Source organism: Dendroctonus ponderosae, unplaced genomic scaffold (genome assembly GCF_020466585.1).
Source record: "Dendroctonus ponderosae isolate FM_Combo_2020 unplaced genomic scaffold, Dpon_F_20191213v2 Dpon_F_20191213_4, whole genome shotgun sequence".
In the NCBI taxonomy this organism is placed as follows: Eukaryota; Metazoa; Arthropoda; class Insecta; order Coleoptera; family Curculionidae; genus Dendroctonus; species Dendroctonus ponderosae.
In genome coordinates, this window is record NW_026018611.1 from 15,498,586 (window position 1) to 15,515,456 (window position 16,871).

Genomic DNA, 16,871 nt, shown 5'->3' on the forward strand with positions numbered 1-16,871 from the left:
TACAACTTTTATTCCACTCGGTACAACTTTAACTACGGAACAGGAACAAACTAACTTCTAAATTAATGTCAACTTCACTAACGATAACAATAACACACGGAAAACACGGATTTCCGACTCGCGGGTTTAACTTCTTCTGCACTCAGGCGCGGCTGTCACTTCACTCCCCCCCGTCTGGTTCTCGTCGTCGCTTATATCCTTTTCTCCAGGTATTCCAGATAGTTCTAGAAATCTCCAGAACAGGTGCGAAACTTCCCGCTTGTCAGTGTCATATTTGACAGTAAATGGGGCCCAAATGGGCCTCCCATTTACTGAAATACCATGAATTTCGATCCCCCATTCCAAACGTGAGTACCCCAGGCCATTTCCGTTACAATATATATCAAAGAATTCATAAATAACGCCATGATTTACCTTATTAAATATCCGCCGAACAAGAATGAACCAAAACGTGAATTCAACAATCTGTTTTTGGTTATGTATGTATTTCTAACCCGTCAACCAACCCGCGACGCTTGCGTATAGGTCCCACTTATGGCTAAGCCGAACCACGGGTACGGCTTAAGCTAAGTGGCACTTAGACTGGTTTAAGTGGCACTTAAACTGCGGTGCAGTCAACTTAAATTATTAAGTTCCACTTAACTCCTAAGCCGAAGCGGTGCAGTTGGCGCTAAGTCTCACTTAACTAAGTTCCACCTAGTTCAGGGATTTTTGATAATTTTAGGGGATTTCTTACCTGCCTAATTTGAAAGCTTCTGCGAGAAAACGATCGTTGGACTTTCGACTACTCGTCTTTATCTATGCGTTGGACTTGGAAAGCGTGTAAATTTGTGTAGTATGTTTTCAGTGCGAAAAAAATAAATTAAATGGAATACCCAATGAAATCGGAAAATACTAAATCATCAAAAAGAATGCGCATTCCCAATTATACCAATTAGGAGAAATATCGGTTATTAGAAATATGCCGAGACTATAAAGGGATAATCGAAAACAAGAAAACTGACTCATGCACGTGGAGAGAAAAAGACAATGCCTGGAGTAAGATCGCTGCCGATTTCAACGTCTCGTCACCAAGTAAAGTCTTCCGCAGTAAAGAATCTTTGCGGAAGTCCTACGAAAATAAAAAAAAAGAAGTCCGAATGGCTGTCCCAAGAAAAAAAATTGATAATACAGACCGGCGGTGGTGCAGCATTTACACCTTCCCAGGACCCTTGTAATGAAATTATTATGGACGTCAGAAATGAAAGCGGCAGACCGTAAAAGAGAGCGAGAAGAAGCAGAGCATGCTCTAAAAGTAAAATGCTTACAATTAGACATTGCTCTTAAGGAAGCCGAATTTAAAAAAATAGATATATCCGAATAAAAGAAAAAAATAGAATTGGTGTTTTTATATAAATATATTAGTTGTACCATTACAGTCTCTTTGGTTAGTCGAAACTTAAAAAAAAATGTGTAATCATCCAAATCATGAAAATGATTTGCACGATTGTTAATCCGCATTGGCACGCCAAATTCAATTATCTCCGATTCATCTATATCGTCGTCATCGTCCCATATTAAAGAATTCATAAAGAACGCCATGATTTACCCTATCAGATATCCGCCGAACACAAATGAACCAAAACGTGATTTCAACAGTGTGTTTTTGGTTATGTATATATTTGTAACCCGTCCGCCAACCCGCGACGCTTGCGTATATGTCCCACTTATGGCTAAGCTGAACCGCGAGTACGGCTTAGGCTAAGTGCCACTTAGACTGGTTTAAGTGGCGCTTAAACTGCGGTGCAGTCAACTTAAATTATTAATGCCCACTTGCACCAAACTTCTTCTAAGCACGTCCTTACCTAAGTATACCTTAAAATTTAAGTCCGACTTAAGTTTCAATGAGTTGCACCATCCGTTTTTCACGTGTTCTTAGCTAAGCTTCAGGCAATAACCGGCAACTCTCTATTTTTCGTTCTGTTCTGCATGTCTGTGTTGTTTCTAACCTAAATTCGAGACCTTTTTAAAATTTTGTTTCACTCATGGCTGCAAAACAGAAAGGGTCTCCTAATTTTGGCGCTTTTCGCGGCTAATTCTGAAAGAGATACTCTTTTAGAGCTCGTTGCGTTTCATAAAGATCACCGGAAATAAAAAACATAATAATAAAAATAATAACAATAAAAAAACCAGATGCTGTGTTTTCGCAAGAAAATCAGTCAACATGGTAGAAAATGTCGGGCCAATTTAATGCTATTTGTTAAAACAATTAATAATTAATTTTTAAACAACAATTCCGCCTACGACCGCAATAATCAGGAAATTCTACAATAACCAAAGAGAAGACATCCGGAAGCACATTTCCAATCAGAATAAAAAACTTTATAGAACTGATGGCGGAGGAGTTGTGCCGAGCCTTCGGTTCCCAGGGGCAATGCAGATAAAATATTATTATCCATTGTAAATAAACCTTGTATGGCGTGAATCAATCACTTGCTGCTTTTGATGGTGATTGGGTACAGCCAAATGAAACTCCGCCATCTCTCATTTTCCCAATTACTCAGAAAGGGCGTTAATGAAACGTTGAAATTCAAAATTCATGATGTATGTAGGTACTTATTTCTTGAAAATAGGACATTATGATTACACAATTCATATACGTATGCTGTATATTTGACTAACTAGCGACTAAAGTGAGGTTGGAAGAAGGCTAAGTCATGCTTAAGTACTCGAGAACGAGTCCTTAAATTTAAGAGTTTCAAAGACGAACTTAAGATCGTGTCATCGGTTGGTGAAATCCATTTTTGCAGTTAGGCTCGAACTTAACGCTAAGCATAACATTAAGTCTTTATTAAATGTTTGGTGCAAGTGGGCATAAGTTCCACTTAACTCCTAAGCCGAAGCGGTGCAGTTGGCCCTCAGATATTTTTTTCTTAACCGTCCACAACAGTCCTGACTGATTGCACTTGCTCGTCTCTCTGCCGCGTTGCCAGTTTGATATTTCCATTGCGAACGAAATTATAACCTCAGAAAAACAGGGATTCTTGTTATATGTTAAATATTAATTAAATTACTTTAAGGGGAACAACGAAAGAGAAGGAAATAATATATACCTGAATCAAAATAAAATAACATTTATTAAGATATGATAGAAAAAAACACAAATCGTCTTCCAAAGAGTCCCAAAAGGAAGAACTCTGAGTAGATAAACTTGTGCCCTGTCGGAGTAGGAATTCCCACCAGAAGTATTCTTCTTATGTGCCGGAAGATTCTGTTCCATGCTGAACTATTAAATAATCAAAATTTTTTAAAACTGAATCATTAATTATGTTAAAAGAAGGTTTGTTCTATTTTTCTAGAATTGACCAACGGGCTCAGAAAGAATAATATATTTATTTGGCTCAGGAAAATTTAATCAGCGGTTATTTGCATTACTTGCGTATTTTTCACAATTACTCTTTTTAAAAAGGCATTTTTGCAGTTAAATTTATTGACATATTTACGCGAAAGAACACGATCAGGAGGACTCATCTTTATGCAGATATAAATTATAGAAACACACAAAAAATGGTAATTTTCACAAAAAGGACAATTACTTATGTTGCAATATTTAATTCTTAGGTTAGTTTCATTTAGCATAAACAACGGAGCAGTTTTATCCAGAAAATTATCAGACATTAATATTACAAGAATTATATCCAGTCTCGTTGCTCCGCAAGTTGAAAAAAGACAGAACTAATCTAATATACCTCTTGTTTTTTTTCTCTAAAGCCGGTGTCCCATACATTCGTTTATACGATGGTACGATGATACGAAAGTGTTGTTGTATTGGTTGGAGATCTGTCAGTTCGTACGACGGCGGACCAATAGAAACACTTTGGTACCATCGTATCATCGTGTAAACGGATGCATGGGACGGACCACCCCTCTCAAGATTTTTCTGGAATTCATTGAATACAGAGGGATAATGAGGGAGTAAAATACGAGGGCACAATATGGCAGAAATGACCGCGGTGCAAGGCCAAACACCACCTCGACGGTGAGGAAAGGGTTCTACTGGCCTGGCAGCTTAGCTGGAGTCCCACACATCCCAGAGCGACAGATCACCAGCTCTGGATGTGCGGAACAGACCATTTCCTAAACTTCACCGAAAAAAAATGGGACGGAGGCCTTAAGTCCTGCACGTTTCGCACATGCCCAGAAGTTCTCGGTCGAAAAATCGATATTTCAGTGCCGTCAGTCGTCGGTCAGCCAGTTGTAGCGCCACCAGCGTAACGCGGTGCCAAGGCCATCCATAGGATTGCTACCTCTCTTATTTTACTGATGGTGGGTTTATACACGAGAATAAGGATAAGGCTTAAGGCATAAGAATAACGCTTAAGGAATAACGCCTAATGGGGTGTTTATAAAGCAGAATAACGAACAATATTATTTTATGTACAGACAATCAAATGGGAGCATAGGCTTAAGAAACAATAGGGTTGTGTCTGTTTATGTCAACATTATCGCGGTAACATACCAATAAAAGCTTATTTCACATAAATATTGTACATTAAAATGGATTTGCCCACTGAAGAAGTGGTAGTTCTTTTTGGATTAATAATTTCGTTTTCTACCCTCACCACAGATATATCTCACTGATAAAACATATATATGAAAAAGGCGCAGCTAACGTCTGAGCACATGACGACACAAACAGATTCCAAATAGGAAGAGGAGTGAGACAAGGAGACACGATCTGGCCTTTTCACGATCAAGCTTTTCACGACCCTTCTGTGTACCTATTCTTGACGAATAGGAAGTAGAACAGCCGAGAGAAGTGGGCGCGGTTTTATGATCGACTGGTACGATCCAGTATAAAAGGCATCTCCCGGGTTTTCTAACCTCAAATCGTATTTATTTATGTTTTGTTTCTGAGGAACGGGTGTATCGATCTTTTTTAACGAGTTGTGCTTAATTTAGTTTTAAAATGAAAGTTGAGGAATTCAATAATATTATATTAAATGACATGATAACTGAGGATGTGGATGATGCCATGGAATAATTTGGGGTTCCCAAACATCTCTGAGAATAAGAGATCTACACGAGAATAAGCCTTGTCATTTCGGACCGGCTGTGGACAAATTCAGTGATTCCTTTTGCTTGAGCGATAGCGGCCTTGATTTTTCACAATTTGCAATGGATTCCATTGTATTATTCTATTTTTCCTGAAAGTTACATTTACTTCAGCCTCTTTAAGGAACATAGACTCATTTTATGACTTATTATAAAGTGCTGAAGGAAATCGGTTACATAAATAAAATTCCCCTTTTACTTTCAATTTGGTAAATAAATATCCTTAAACAGTTAATACTGTATTCATTTTACTCGTGCATTAACTTACCTCTATAAGGCACAGAAGCAATGAAATATGTATACGAAACAAACACTTTAATTTTTAATACGGACCTATAAACGGTTTGGAAGTAAATACGTACGAGGTAATAAACGTCCACAAAATATTTCCCCTATGGGGTATGTTCTGTGATCTCTCTCTCTCTGTGATCACGACCGTGCCTGCCTTTTTTAAAACCAAAGTTGGTATGAGTTTCGCCACAATATTAAATAAATGACGTTGGCAAGCCTGTCAGACCGTCAATATTTTTTCAATTTTGATTGGTCACATAAGCTGGCAACAGTGCTTGCAGGGACAGGGTGTTCACTGGCATTCCCTATCATTCAAGAATACTATTTTTTTCCGCTGGGGATCGTGAGCCGGAGCGACTCCCTTCTCTCAAGTCAAGAATAGACAAACTGGAGTCCGTGTGCAGACGGACCAACTGAGACTCGTTGGGTATCAATGTTGATGGAGAGCGGTCGAGTTATCTGCGATTTGCGGACGACAAAATTTTAATTGCCGACAGACAAACGATGCGCGTAAAATGCTGGAAGAGCTTAACAACATTTCACGTCAGGTGGGATTGGAAATGAACCTGTCTAAAACTAAATACATGATCAACATTGTAATGAGCAATTGAATTATGCTGAACGATACCCCAATAGAACAGGTCTCTTATTAATACCTGGGTCATGAAATAAAAGTAAATAGAGATAACCAAACACACGAACTTAACAGGAGAATTGGTTTGACTTGGGCTGCTTATGGAAGACTGACACCTCTTTACATCCAAGATACCCGTATGCCTGAAACGGAAGGTTTTTGACCAGTGTGTTCTCCCGGTCCGGACCGACGGTGCTGAGACACTGACGCTCACAAAACAATCTCGAAATAAAATCAAAATAGCACAAAGGAAGATGGAGAGAGCTATGTTAGGAGTGTCATTGAGGGACCGAATTGGCCAACAACTTAATAAGGCAACGTGGCCGACGCCGTGACGAGGATAAACCACTTAAAGTGGACAAGGAAGGTTGTTGAGTGAAAACCAAGAGAAGAAGCGTACTGGAATCGAGGGCGGCCACCAGCTAGGTGGACGGACGACTTGAAGCGAGTGGAGACAAATTGGATGCAGGCGGCCAAGGGCCGAAGAAATTGGGCAATGTTACGGGAAGCCTACGTTCAGCAGTGGACAGCATAAGGGGTGGATGATGATGATGATGATTTCTAACCTCACAACAAAATGTAAATTCGATGTTTGGCGGTCACGTGGGACATTGGAATGTCATTTATCTTACAAACTGCGCATGTCTCATTAGAATAAAAAAAAAGTTAAAAGTTGGTAACTTTCTTAAGCCTTATTCCTTAAGCGTTAGGCACTATTCGGTTTATAAACGCCTCGATGGACTGATGCGCAACGAACTTTTAAGATTCGCCGTAATCGTTAAGCGTTATTCCCTATTCTCGTGTATAAACCGACCATTACTCTATCCGCGAAACTACATGTAAAAAATTTGTCATGTGAGAGATGCTTTCTGTCTCGTCGAGTGCGAACCGTGGTTCAGAGGGAGCCACCTAAGGTTTCAGGGATTTTCCCATAAATTTCAAGTAATGTAATATGCTGAAGTACTCAATGTTTCAATGCTTGAAAATGTGTGAAAACCGTATTTAATGGAGCGAAGTTAGCCAGTTGTATTTGTGTAGGTGAAATAATGACCAAATTCATTGGACTCCACTGATACTTCTTGTACATCATTTTCAAGCTAGAAGAAGCAGAAAAATTAGAATTCAGTATAGTATCGTTTTATTATTCAATTCAATTATTTATTGTGTAACAGGAACTATTGCAATATAACGACAAGCAATAAATGCACATAAACAAAACTTACCTGCCGACAAAAAAACTACAAATTTATTTTTTTTTTGTTTGCCCGGCGGCTGGAGGATAAGAGTCTTCTCGAAGACGCGGTATGCAATTTTTTAAAAGTTTTCGGTTATTCTTCCTTTTATCCTTCTTCATTTTCCGGATTTCTCCGCTTGCACCACCAGGCTAATCCACTTTTAATAATCCCGGTGACTAATTCATTGGACATGAAATTCTTATGAATTGGGCATCTTAACCATGACCGGTCTAATTCATTATGCAAATATTGTGTGGATCTTTTGCTGATCTTTGTTTGAAATGCAAAGTTATTAAGGAACGTTTCAAGTAAAGTTATCCCATTTCCAACAGCAACAGCCAATTTTTGGCTGGGGTAATTCAGCCTTTGCTCAGAATCTGACCATTCGTTAAATGAAATAAATATATTGTGACTCTCTAAGTAACTAGCCCATAGTCATCTGACCACATTCCTCAATCTTTTCATGTTGTAACCCGTTTCAAAAGGTCCCCATTAAAAGGAATGACATGCATTTTGAATCATTCTGTATATAAGTTTCTTTGTATCCATATTATCATTTATCATAAACACAGAGAATGTCATCATTAAACGTTAGAAATATCAAGGAAAGCTTTTCCTCATTTTCAGCTATTTGTCAAGGGGTTGGCTACCTTTACACTCACAAGGAAGGGTGTTGATTAATTTTTTTATAAATGTGTTAACCAGGGTTGATGTTGCAATAAATATCATTTTTATAAACTTTTAGTGAATTTGAATTAGTTGTAATAAAACTTTTAAATTCGGCTGCACTGACTACAACTTAATTATTTCTTGCAAATGTTCAATTTTAGGTTGTCTGATTAATACTTGGACTAATTTCAACAAGGATTTCAAATTGGCGAAACTTCCATTATTTGAACTGCATTAGAAATTACATAATTTCACGACTAGTTTTCTTGTAAATGTATTATAATAGTTTTAGAAGTTTTAAAACGATAAACGCCATTTATTAGTTTTTGAGTTTGCCTCTTTAGAAGCTTCAAACTGTTTCCAAGCTTCAACTCATGTTCTTACCTCTTGAACGCTCTGCTGTTGTATTTCTGCTCATTTAATATGCGCCAGTAATATGACAACCATATTTTTTTAATATCTTTTATAGACAGTTATTTCGGGTGCGGAAGCCTTAAATACAAATGTGGATAAGCTATTAAATAATTTGGAGGAAATTAACTTAAAGTTGGCATTGACAAAAAATGAATTTCACAGTTTACGAAATACTCAATTTATAGAGAATCGAGTTTATGAAGATGATGAAACTTTGGAAACTGAGGAACATCAGGTACATGCTTAGGTATTCAGCGAAGAATTTAATTGTCTTAAACAAAAAAAAATGTTGCAGGCTGACATTAAACAGCTAAATGATGAGGAAAAGGAGATTGCTTTAAAAAAATCAATAGCGAAAGGTTTAGAAATAATGGAAAAATATTATGATAAAGTAGAATTAGCTCTAAGCGACAGTGAAGGGGAGAGCAATGAGAAAAGGTACAGAAAACATAAAAATACACAATTTGCAAGTGTTTTCTATATGTTCTTGTGTAATTAAATTATATTTAGCTATGTCATGCAACCAAAAGATTTGTATGCGGACAGACCACTTCCATATTTGGTTGGAAGCAAGGAATGGCATCAGAAATGGCACGTTGGTCTTTTGCCTTCTGATTCCGAATCAGAGTCAGAACCGGAGGAAGAAATGTATAGTAGCAGTAACTCAGAAATTGATTTGCCTAAAAATCGCACACTGGTAATTACGTCAAAAGTTCTAATAATTGTGTATCACTTATGCCTGCTTTCTAGGTCTCAGAAACCAGTTCTGAATTGGACTTTACAAATAAGGAGACTGATCCCGATGGCCGCTCAACATTTAACAATTCTCGAGGATCTAAGAGGTTGCACTCATCTTCTGAAAGTTCTGAGAAAAGTAGTTCACTGCATAGTAAGGTAAACTAATTTAACAATAAAATTGATAGTTGAGCTATAAATATATATACAGTGTGTCGCACTTAAGATAGAAATATTATCCCGTATATACCCGTATTTTATTTATTTTTGGAAGTAGGGTTTTCAGGTGCAGAGATAGTCATGAGCTTTATTGGTTAGGGTACCCATTTATAATTTCATATGAAAACCCAGCTTACTTCGACTTTGCGAATAGGGAAAATGCGCTATATTAATCGTTAGAGATATCGGAAAAAGTTACTAGATAAAGTAGTTCAGAATGTTATTTTAACGGTAAATCACGAGTTTCAAGTTAAAAATTAAATTTTCAGTCAGCTATCACTAAAGCAACGAAAAATGCAACAATACATGATGTATTCAACAAAATGAAAAAATAAACAGAAAAGTTAAAGCGAAAATGTAGTATTATCGAATGTGGCCTGCTTCAACTAGTCAGCCCTAGTAAGCGATCATAAAGTTAGTGGTATTTTGAGACATACGCCGGCGCAATTGAGTCTAAAAGTAAGGGATCCCTTAATAAGGATGCTGTTGTGTCCTATTGTACAGCTTTATTTCTACTTTAAACTGACAATTGACAACCACCGTTCGCTTGCAGGGGCCTGATTTTCATGCGTCTATGTGAGCACTCCCGAATAATTTGTATATTGCCGATTGCCTAAAATCTGTGAAAAGCCAATTCGATATTCACAAGCGATATTAATCTATTTCTGTATCACAGATGGCCAAACTCTTGATTCAATCAGTTCTGTGTTTGCGCATGATAGTAAGATTCTCACACATGTGAATTGTCACTCGCCTGGTCTAGACCAGGTGAATTTCTTATACGTTAAATTATATTTACGTACACACATTAAAATTAACCCCCCAGTAATTTCATAGTATGTACAGGGTTATTGATTGAACTTTGGCCACCCCGTTTTTGCATCTAATTTGAAATTTAGAGAAAAATGTTAAATACTAAAGTTGTAGATATGAAGGTCTAGTTTAGTTTAATATAGTACCAAGATACAGGGTGTCTCAAATTCAAGTGACAGACCAAACTTACCGTTTTTAATTTTATTCCGTACATTTTATTGCATTTTCGAGCTATTCGTAAAATTCTAGGCCCTTTTGATATAAGTGTTCTAATTGATTTTTAACTGCTGGAAGTTTGACGTCAGAAAATTGGGGAAAATTCSGAAAATTTTGAATGCTTTTAGAAAATCGTCAATRGCTCGCTTATTATCGATCGTAGCAAAAWAAGGTTATACCAACATTYTTATGGTGCTTAAGACGGCCGATCGACCAGACTGATTAGATTGAGTTCAGCTCTTTTGCTTATCGAGATATTTGAAGTTTTTTGRAAACCATATTTTCGCGATTTGCTCGAAAACTATKAAAGCTGGAAAATTGAAAAAATACCGTTSGATAGTGCCCGATGAKCTCGCKATTTTATACAGAATAACTTTTGTCGACAGAAAGCTTCTTTTYCGAGAYAAAAAAATAAAATGTAAAATTTCGAAAAAATTTCAAAAGTTTCACCCACCACAATCTTTCGCRAAAAWTTTTTWAATTTTTTTAAAATTATTCCTTGACACGKGGTTAGATATGGAAAAGTTAAATGACAAATCCACTTTGGTCGGTTAAAAAAATTCCCTCTGTGAGCTACAGGGGAAGACGAAAAAGTTTGTGCAGYCCCTTATGGAAGGAACATTTTCAAAATKAAATAAAATTCTGAAATGACACCAAATTTTTACATGTTTTTAGAAAATCGTCAATGGCTCGCTTAGTATTGTTCGTAGCAAAAAAGTTTATACCAATTTTCTTATGGCGCTTAGGACGGCCGATCGACCAGACTGATTAGATTGAGTTCAGCATTTTTGGTTACCGAGATATTTGAAGTTTTTTGGAAACCATATTTTCGCGATTTTCTCGAAAACTATGAAAGCTAGAAAATTAAAACATTAGCGTTCGATAGTGCCCGATGAGCCCGAGATTTCATATAGAATAACTTTTGTCAACAGGAAGCTTAATGAATAGACCTGAATAGACTAGTTAGACCGAAACATAGCTAATAGATGTGGTTAATGGTTTTTGGATGCCATAATGATAACCTATAAGTTTCCGATTTTGGCCAGACGAATGAATCGAAAAAATGTTCGAGAATTTTCGACTTGTCCAAGTTTTTATGTAAACAAATATTTCGAAAAATTCAATGAATTAATTCAATGAGCTGGCGATGACGTAGGTCGATAGAGGGATAACGAAGCTTTAGATCCAATGAAATCGATTCCAACAGGACTAAAGGTTGACCTTGAAACCTCGACAACAGTTAAGCGGAAATGCTCAGTGTCCAAAATACAATAAAAAAGTAAACCATACCAATACTATAACGTAAATTTAATTTGATTCTGTAAAGTTAGGTTAGTTCCATTTAATATTGAAAGTCGAGAAGTAGACATCCCAAAAAATGACTGTTTTTCGTTAAAGAAATAAAGCTAATGCAGTATTAAAATGAGGATTAATCTTATTACTGCATAACAGTATGTATAATTTCCAATGACTTTGAATTTAAGACGCAACAAGTATTTACGCAATGTTAATGAGACCTTGAAAACATTGTTGCCGTTCTTCTGATCTAGTTTTGTTCACATTACTCAGTTTTAAATAGCAATTTTTTAAAACTATTTTTCTTGTACTCCAAAACATCAATTTTAATTGCCCTGCATAATAAAAGATTATTTAAAATAAACTAGATAATAAGTATATTTTTTGCAAGTCATGCTCTATGAAATTGAAAAAACTTAACTTACATGAACATTTGTTTTTAATTGTATACTGCTTTGGAACCAGCTGATGAATTCAAGTTATAGAAGTGACAGTGCTTCGTGAGTATCGTTCTTTTAAAGAAGACACAAGTCAAATATGTATGTATCGAATCCGACTCACCATTTTAATATTGTGATAGTAAATAAAAAAATGGCAACAATGCGCGTACATTAGTGCATACAGCAACGGTTTGTTGGTTGTTCTTTAATTTTATAATTTAGTTTAGGTTTTTTAATTAACTGTCAGGTATATTTTCCGACATTTATTTTATTTTTACCTTTTACTATTGATCAGAAGCGCCTTCAGATATCTAGGAGAAAGGAAGAGAGAACTCAAATGCGAGTGATTTTACTTAATATAGCAACTTAAATACTTAACATTACTTATCAGCGCATACATATAGAGGTTTTATGTTTTATTTTGTAGTAGAAATACCTGTTGAGTATGTAGGTAAAAATGCCTTTATCACTTGGATTCGGCAACACATACTATCATTTTTTAGGCGCCGATTGCAAAGCAAACCTTTGCTGAGCAATTAGCTGAGAAACTTGGAGATGTAGTCAGCAATCAACGGCGAAAATCAGATGTCGGAGCGCAACCCACAACAAAGTTTGCTCCGCCAAGAAAAACTGGTGAGTAAATGGTAAAAATCAGACAGTTTGAACATGGGTTTGACGTGAACATTAAAGTCCCGAAGCATGTACTTACTGTTTTTCTCGGGCGTCAGCCACTAGTTTAATTCCGATGTAAAAGACATTTACAGCTAGATATTACAAGGTTAATGTTGATTCTAAGTTGATTTTATGATTTTTAGGAAGCTTATTTTCGGATAAACCGCCTCCACTAGACGAACTAGATGATGTAATGCTTCCTAAAACAGCGCGACATGGATTGTTCACTGCCGACTTGATTTCAGAAAGTAACGAAGCAAATTCATCATGGGAATTCCAACAAGAAAATGGTAGGTAACACAGCGTTGACAAATTTTCTTGCAAAGTAGAAAGTGAGTAAAAGCTGTTAGTATTTTCAGATACCAGTAAAAGACCTGATCATGAGAAACTACCACCCTTTAGAAGCAGTAAAGTTTCGGAATCTAAGGTAAAGCAACTTAATGACATACAGAAATACATTTTTAGGAATGCTTGATTTTCCACATATAGGTTCCTGCCGGTTTATTTGATAACTTAGAAAGCTCTAGCGAAGAAGACTTATTGGCGATTACAGAGAAAAGAAAGTTTATGAGCACTTCAGCGGTAAATCCATACATGCAACCATTCAAAGCAACAGTCCCATTTGTTGATGATGAGCCGCCAAAGCTTATTACGAAAGATGAAGTTCAAGTTAATAAGAAGGTATTGCACGCGACGCTGTTTCACTATTTTTTATTTTATACTTTTTGGGCCTCACCGCAAAAACAAAACCGAAAAACAAGCACAACCTCAAGTTGTTATTTTAGCTAAAATCACATTTTCTATAATCATTGAAATGCTTTTTAGAAGCTAGTAGAAAATAAAGCAATTCTTGAAAAAACTGGCATCCCAAAAGTTGGCAAAACTGATTTAAGCAAAATATCTCAAGCACCAAATAACAGCAAAGTAAAGGATATACAACCAGTCATTGAAAAGAAACTCAGCCTATTTGACGACTCGTCGGATGACGAAATATTTGCGCCAAAGCCTAAACCCGTGCTATCCGCAGCACATACAAATAACCTGGTTAATCAGCCCTCAAAATATGAAGTCACATCACCTGATATAGATAAAGATTTGGATAGACCTGAAGATATTTTGCACGCAGTAAGGGAACCAACAGAAAAAGTGAAACCAAAGAAAATCAGTCTTTTTGACGATGACAACGATTTATTAGAAGAAGAAGAAGAAATGTTTTCTGGAATCTATAAGAGGGGTAAATTGTCTGATGATTTTAAAGAAACATCCAGGAAGCACGCTAAAGGCCTTTTCGATGAATCAGACGATCTGGATATCTATATTGATTCAAGTGGTAATAAAGCGTCCAAAGAGATTGCAAAGAGCGTGATTGGAGATGCTCCCCGAGCTTCAGACTATTCTCTGAACTTCTCCACTAAACCCGTAGGCCTGTTTGATGAGCCCAACATTAACGAGAATGATCTATTTTCATTTAAGCAAAAAACTGAAGTGAATCAATTTGATACTGGAGCAGTTGATGTAAATAAATGCAATGATGTAGCACGTGATAATGCTAAAGAAGCGTCTGAAAACCAAACCGAACCGTTGTCGTCAAATCCTGGTTTGATGGTAGAACAGCGATTGAAGATTGACCATGATTCTACATGTGATGAGGAAGAACCTGCAAAAAAACTAGTTACTGATATGGGAACGAATTCCAAAACCGTAGATTTATGCAAGAGTTCGAGCGATTCTTTTAGGTTCACTGACGAAGGACGCAAAAATGTCGAAATTATTAAAGATGTAGAAAGTGTCCTAGACGAGTCAAAAGCGATACAAATCGAACATAACACACCGCTCTACCATAATGAAGATTTAAGCGAGGTGGCTATTGAAGGCACAGAAGCTCTTAATAGTACGTACATATTTATTTATTTATTTATTTAGGGTCTCATCGACAGCTGTAAGCCATTTACAGATTGAGACTATATAACAACACCACATATAATACATTGAATATTTGAACAAATCATTATATTTGAAAACATACGCATACTGTTTGCCAGAATTCAGTCTCCCCCAGGAGCCCAATTCTCTAAACCGGGGAACGGCGTTCTCATGAGAAAGGAGAACGTGGTTCTCTTGTGAAGCGAATATTTGTATTCTCGAACTCAATCGAATTATCCCATCGCGCAACGGCAGTAGAACAAGCTTGTCTTGCCAATTCTCGTGAGAACGCATCGTTCACTTTTCTTATAACTGCACTTTTTCGAATATCCATTTTTGTCAACACGAATTTTGCGATTAATGAGTGTCTTGGAAAAAGGAATTTAGTGAAGAAACTTGTAAGACTTGAGTAGACTGTAAAATATAAGCCATCTAATGGGTTTATCAACAGAAAGTAGAGCTCGCTTGAATAGAATAGTTCTCAACAATTTCGATTGTAAGTTTTAGTGTTTGGAATCGTGTATTGTAATAGAAACAATTTTAGAATTACAAAATTTACTTGTAGTTGCAGAGGAAAAAGGCACGGAACTTGTATCTAACAATTAACGCTTTTGATATAAGTGTTGAAGGGTTTGTCAAGATTTTAAGACTAAATACGCAGCTGAGGCTTCAATTAATAGATCAGGTGACCGCATATCTTCGAGTACCAAGCAGATGGTCTGCTATAAGTATAAAATGTACATCGCCTAAAAGACAATGATCAATTTGTAAAATACAATGAAGTGTTTGAAGAATGGATGAGCAGATTATTGAAAAAATTGAATCTTCGGAATCCGATGACTTAAATCAAGCACGTTATTTACCTCATCGGCCTGTAATTAAGGAAAGTGGTACAACGAAAATACGACCTGTGTTCGATGCTTCGGCGCACGAAAAGGGGAGACCATCTCTGAACCATTGTCTGGAAAAAGGCCCTAACTTGATAGAACTGGTTCCATCAATATTGCTGCGTTTTAGAGAAACCCGAATAGGTGTAGTAGCCGATATAAAAAGGGCGTTTTTGCAAATCGGTATCAACCAAATCTCATAGAGATTTTCTGAAATTTATTTGGAAAAATGATCGGGATCAGGATATTGTTCTAAGACACAGACGTATAGTTTTCGGAATAAGCAGTAGCCCTTTCCTCTTAGCTATGACTATAGATTTTCATTTAACCGAATGTATCACTCACTGTGATAAACCCGGAGCTAAATATTCACGCAAGACTAGAGAAAAATTGAAGCACAGCTTTTATGTTGACAATTGTGTGACGAGTTTGGAAGACGAGTCAACAGTACACAGATTTATAGAAGAGTCAATTACGGCAATGAAAGAAGGCTGTTTCGACTTAAGAGGATGAGAGTAAATCCAAAGAAGAGAATCTAATGCTGAATTARTCACCCAATCTGTTTCAGTAATTGGTTTGAGTTGGKGCTCCCAGAGAGATGTATTATCTCTAAATAGGCATTTTTTAGAAGATGACGTCGATATGGACGAGATGATCGCTACAAAAAGGCKAATTTTGTCTATTACACAGAAAATAGTTGATCCAATTGGATACACATGCCCGTCGAGTCTACTTCCTAAGCTGATGTTGCAGAAACTGTGGACGGAAAATATGACCTGTGGCCAACCAGTTGGAGAAGATTTAACCCAAGAATTTAAATCCTGGATGAAAGAAAGATATTGGTTGTTAAGGATTGAGATTCCTCGTTGGATACTGGCTGGTGATGGTGAATCCGAAAACTTGAGCATTCATACCTTTTGTGACGCAAGTCAGGATGCTTTGCGGGCGGACTTGGGTGGTCAAGTAAAAGTATTTTTGTTGGCCGCAAAGTCTTACACCTATCAAAAAATCAAATTCCAAAATAATAATACCACGGTTAGAATTGATGGCTGCAACTATTGACGCCAGGCTCTTTCATCAAGTTAAAAATAATTTACATTCCTCTTATGATACATACTTTTTGGAGCGATTTTGGAGAGTAATTTCTTGGATAAAGCGACGCGAAGAATGGGGAGCTTTTGTATCGAACAGGGTGCAAGAAATACGGGTTTTGACATGTGCAAATCAGTGGCGTCACGTTCCCGGAATAAAAAATCCTGCCGACATCTCATCAAGAGGTTGTACACCAAAGCAGCTTGTGAAATCAAAATGGTGGGAGGGACCTGATTGGTTA

The 16,871-nt window shown here is 36.8% G+C and overlaps 1 protein-coding gene across 3 annotated transcripts in view; it reads left to right on the forward strand.

Moving 5' to 3' along the window:
* Positions 1-16,871, forward strand: part of LOC109541282 (WASH complex subunit 2) — a 39,115-nt gene that overhangs the window by 4,990 nt on the left and 17,254 nt on the right. Inside the window, exons 2-10 of one of the 3 annotated variants that reach the window (XM_048665493.1) lie at positions 8,393-8,572; positions 8,633-8,775; positions 8,848-9,034; positions 9,088-9,231; positions 12,560-12,689; positions 12,872-13,018; positions 13,079-13,155; positions 13,218-13,409; positions 13,554-14,619. In XM_048665493.1, coding sequence (XP_048521450.1) covers positions 8,393-8,572; positions 8,633-8,775; positions 8,848-9,034; positions 9,088-9,231; positions 12,560-12,689; positions 12,872-13,018; positions 13,079-13,155; positions 13,218-13,409; positions 13,554-14,619 — 2,266 coding nt within the window. The remainder of the gene's footprint in view (positions 1-8,392; positions 8,573-8,632; positions 8,776-8,847; positions 9,035-9,087; positions 9,232-12,559; positions 12,690-12,871; positions 13,019-13,078; positions 13,156-13,217; positions 13,410-13,553; positions 14,620-16,871) is intronic. The other 2 variants (XM_048665494.1, XM_019910101.2) reach the window with 2 other exon arrangements.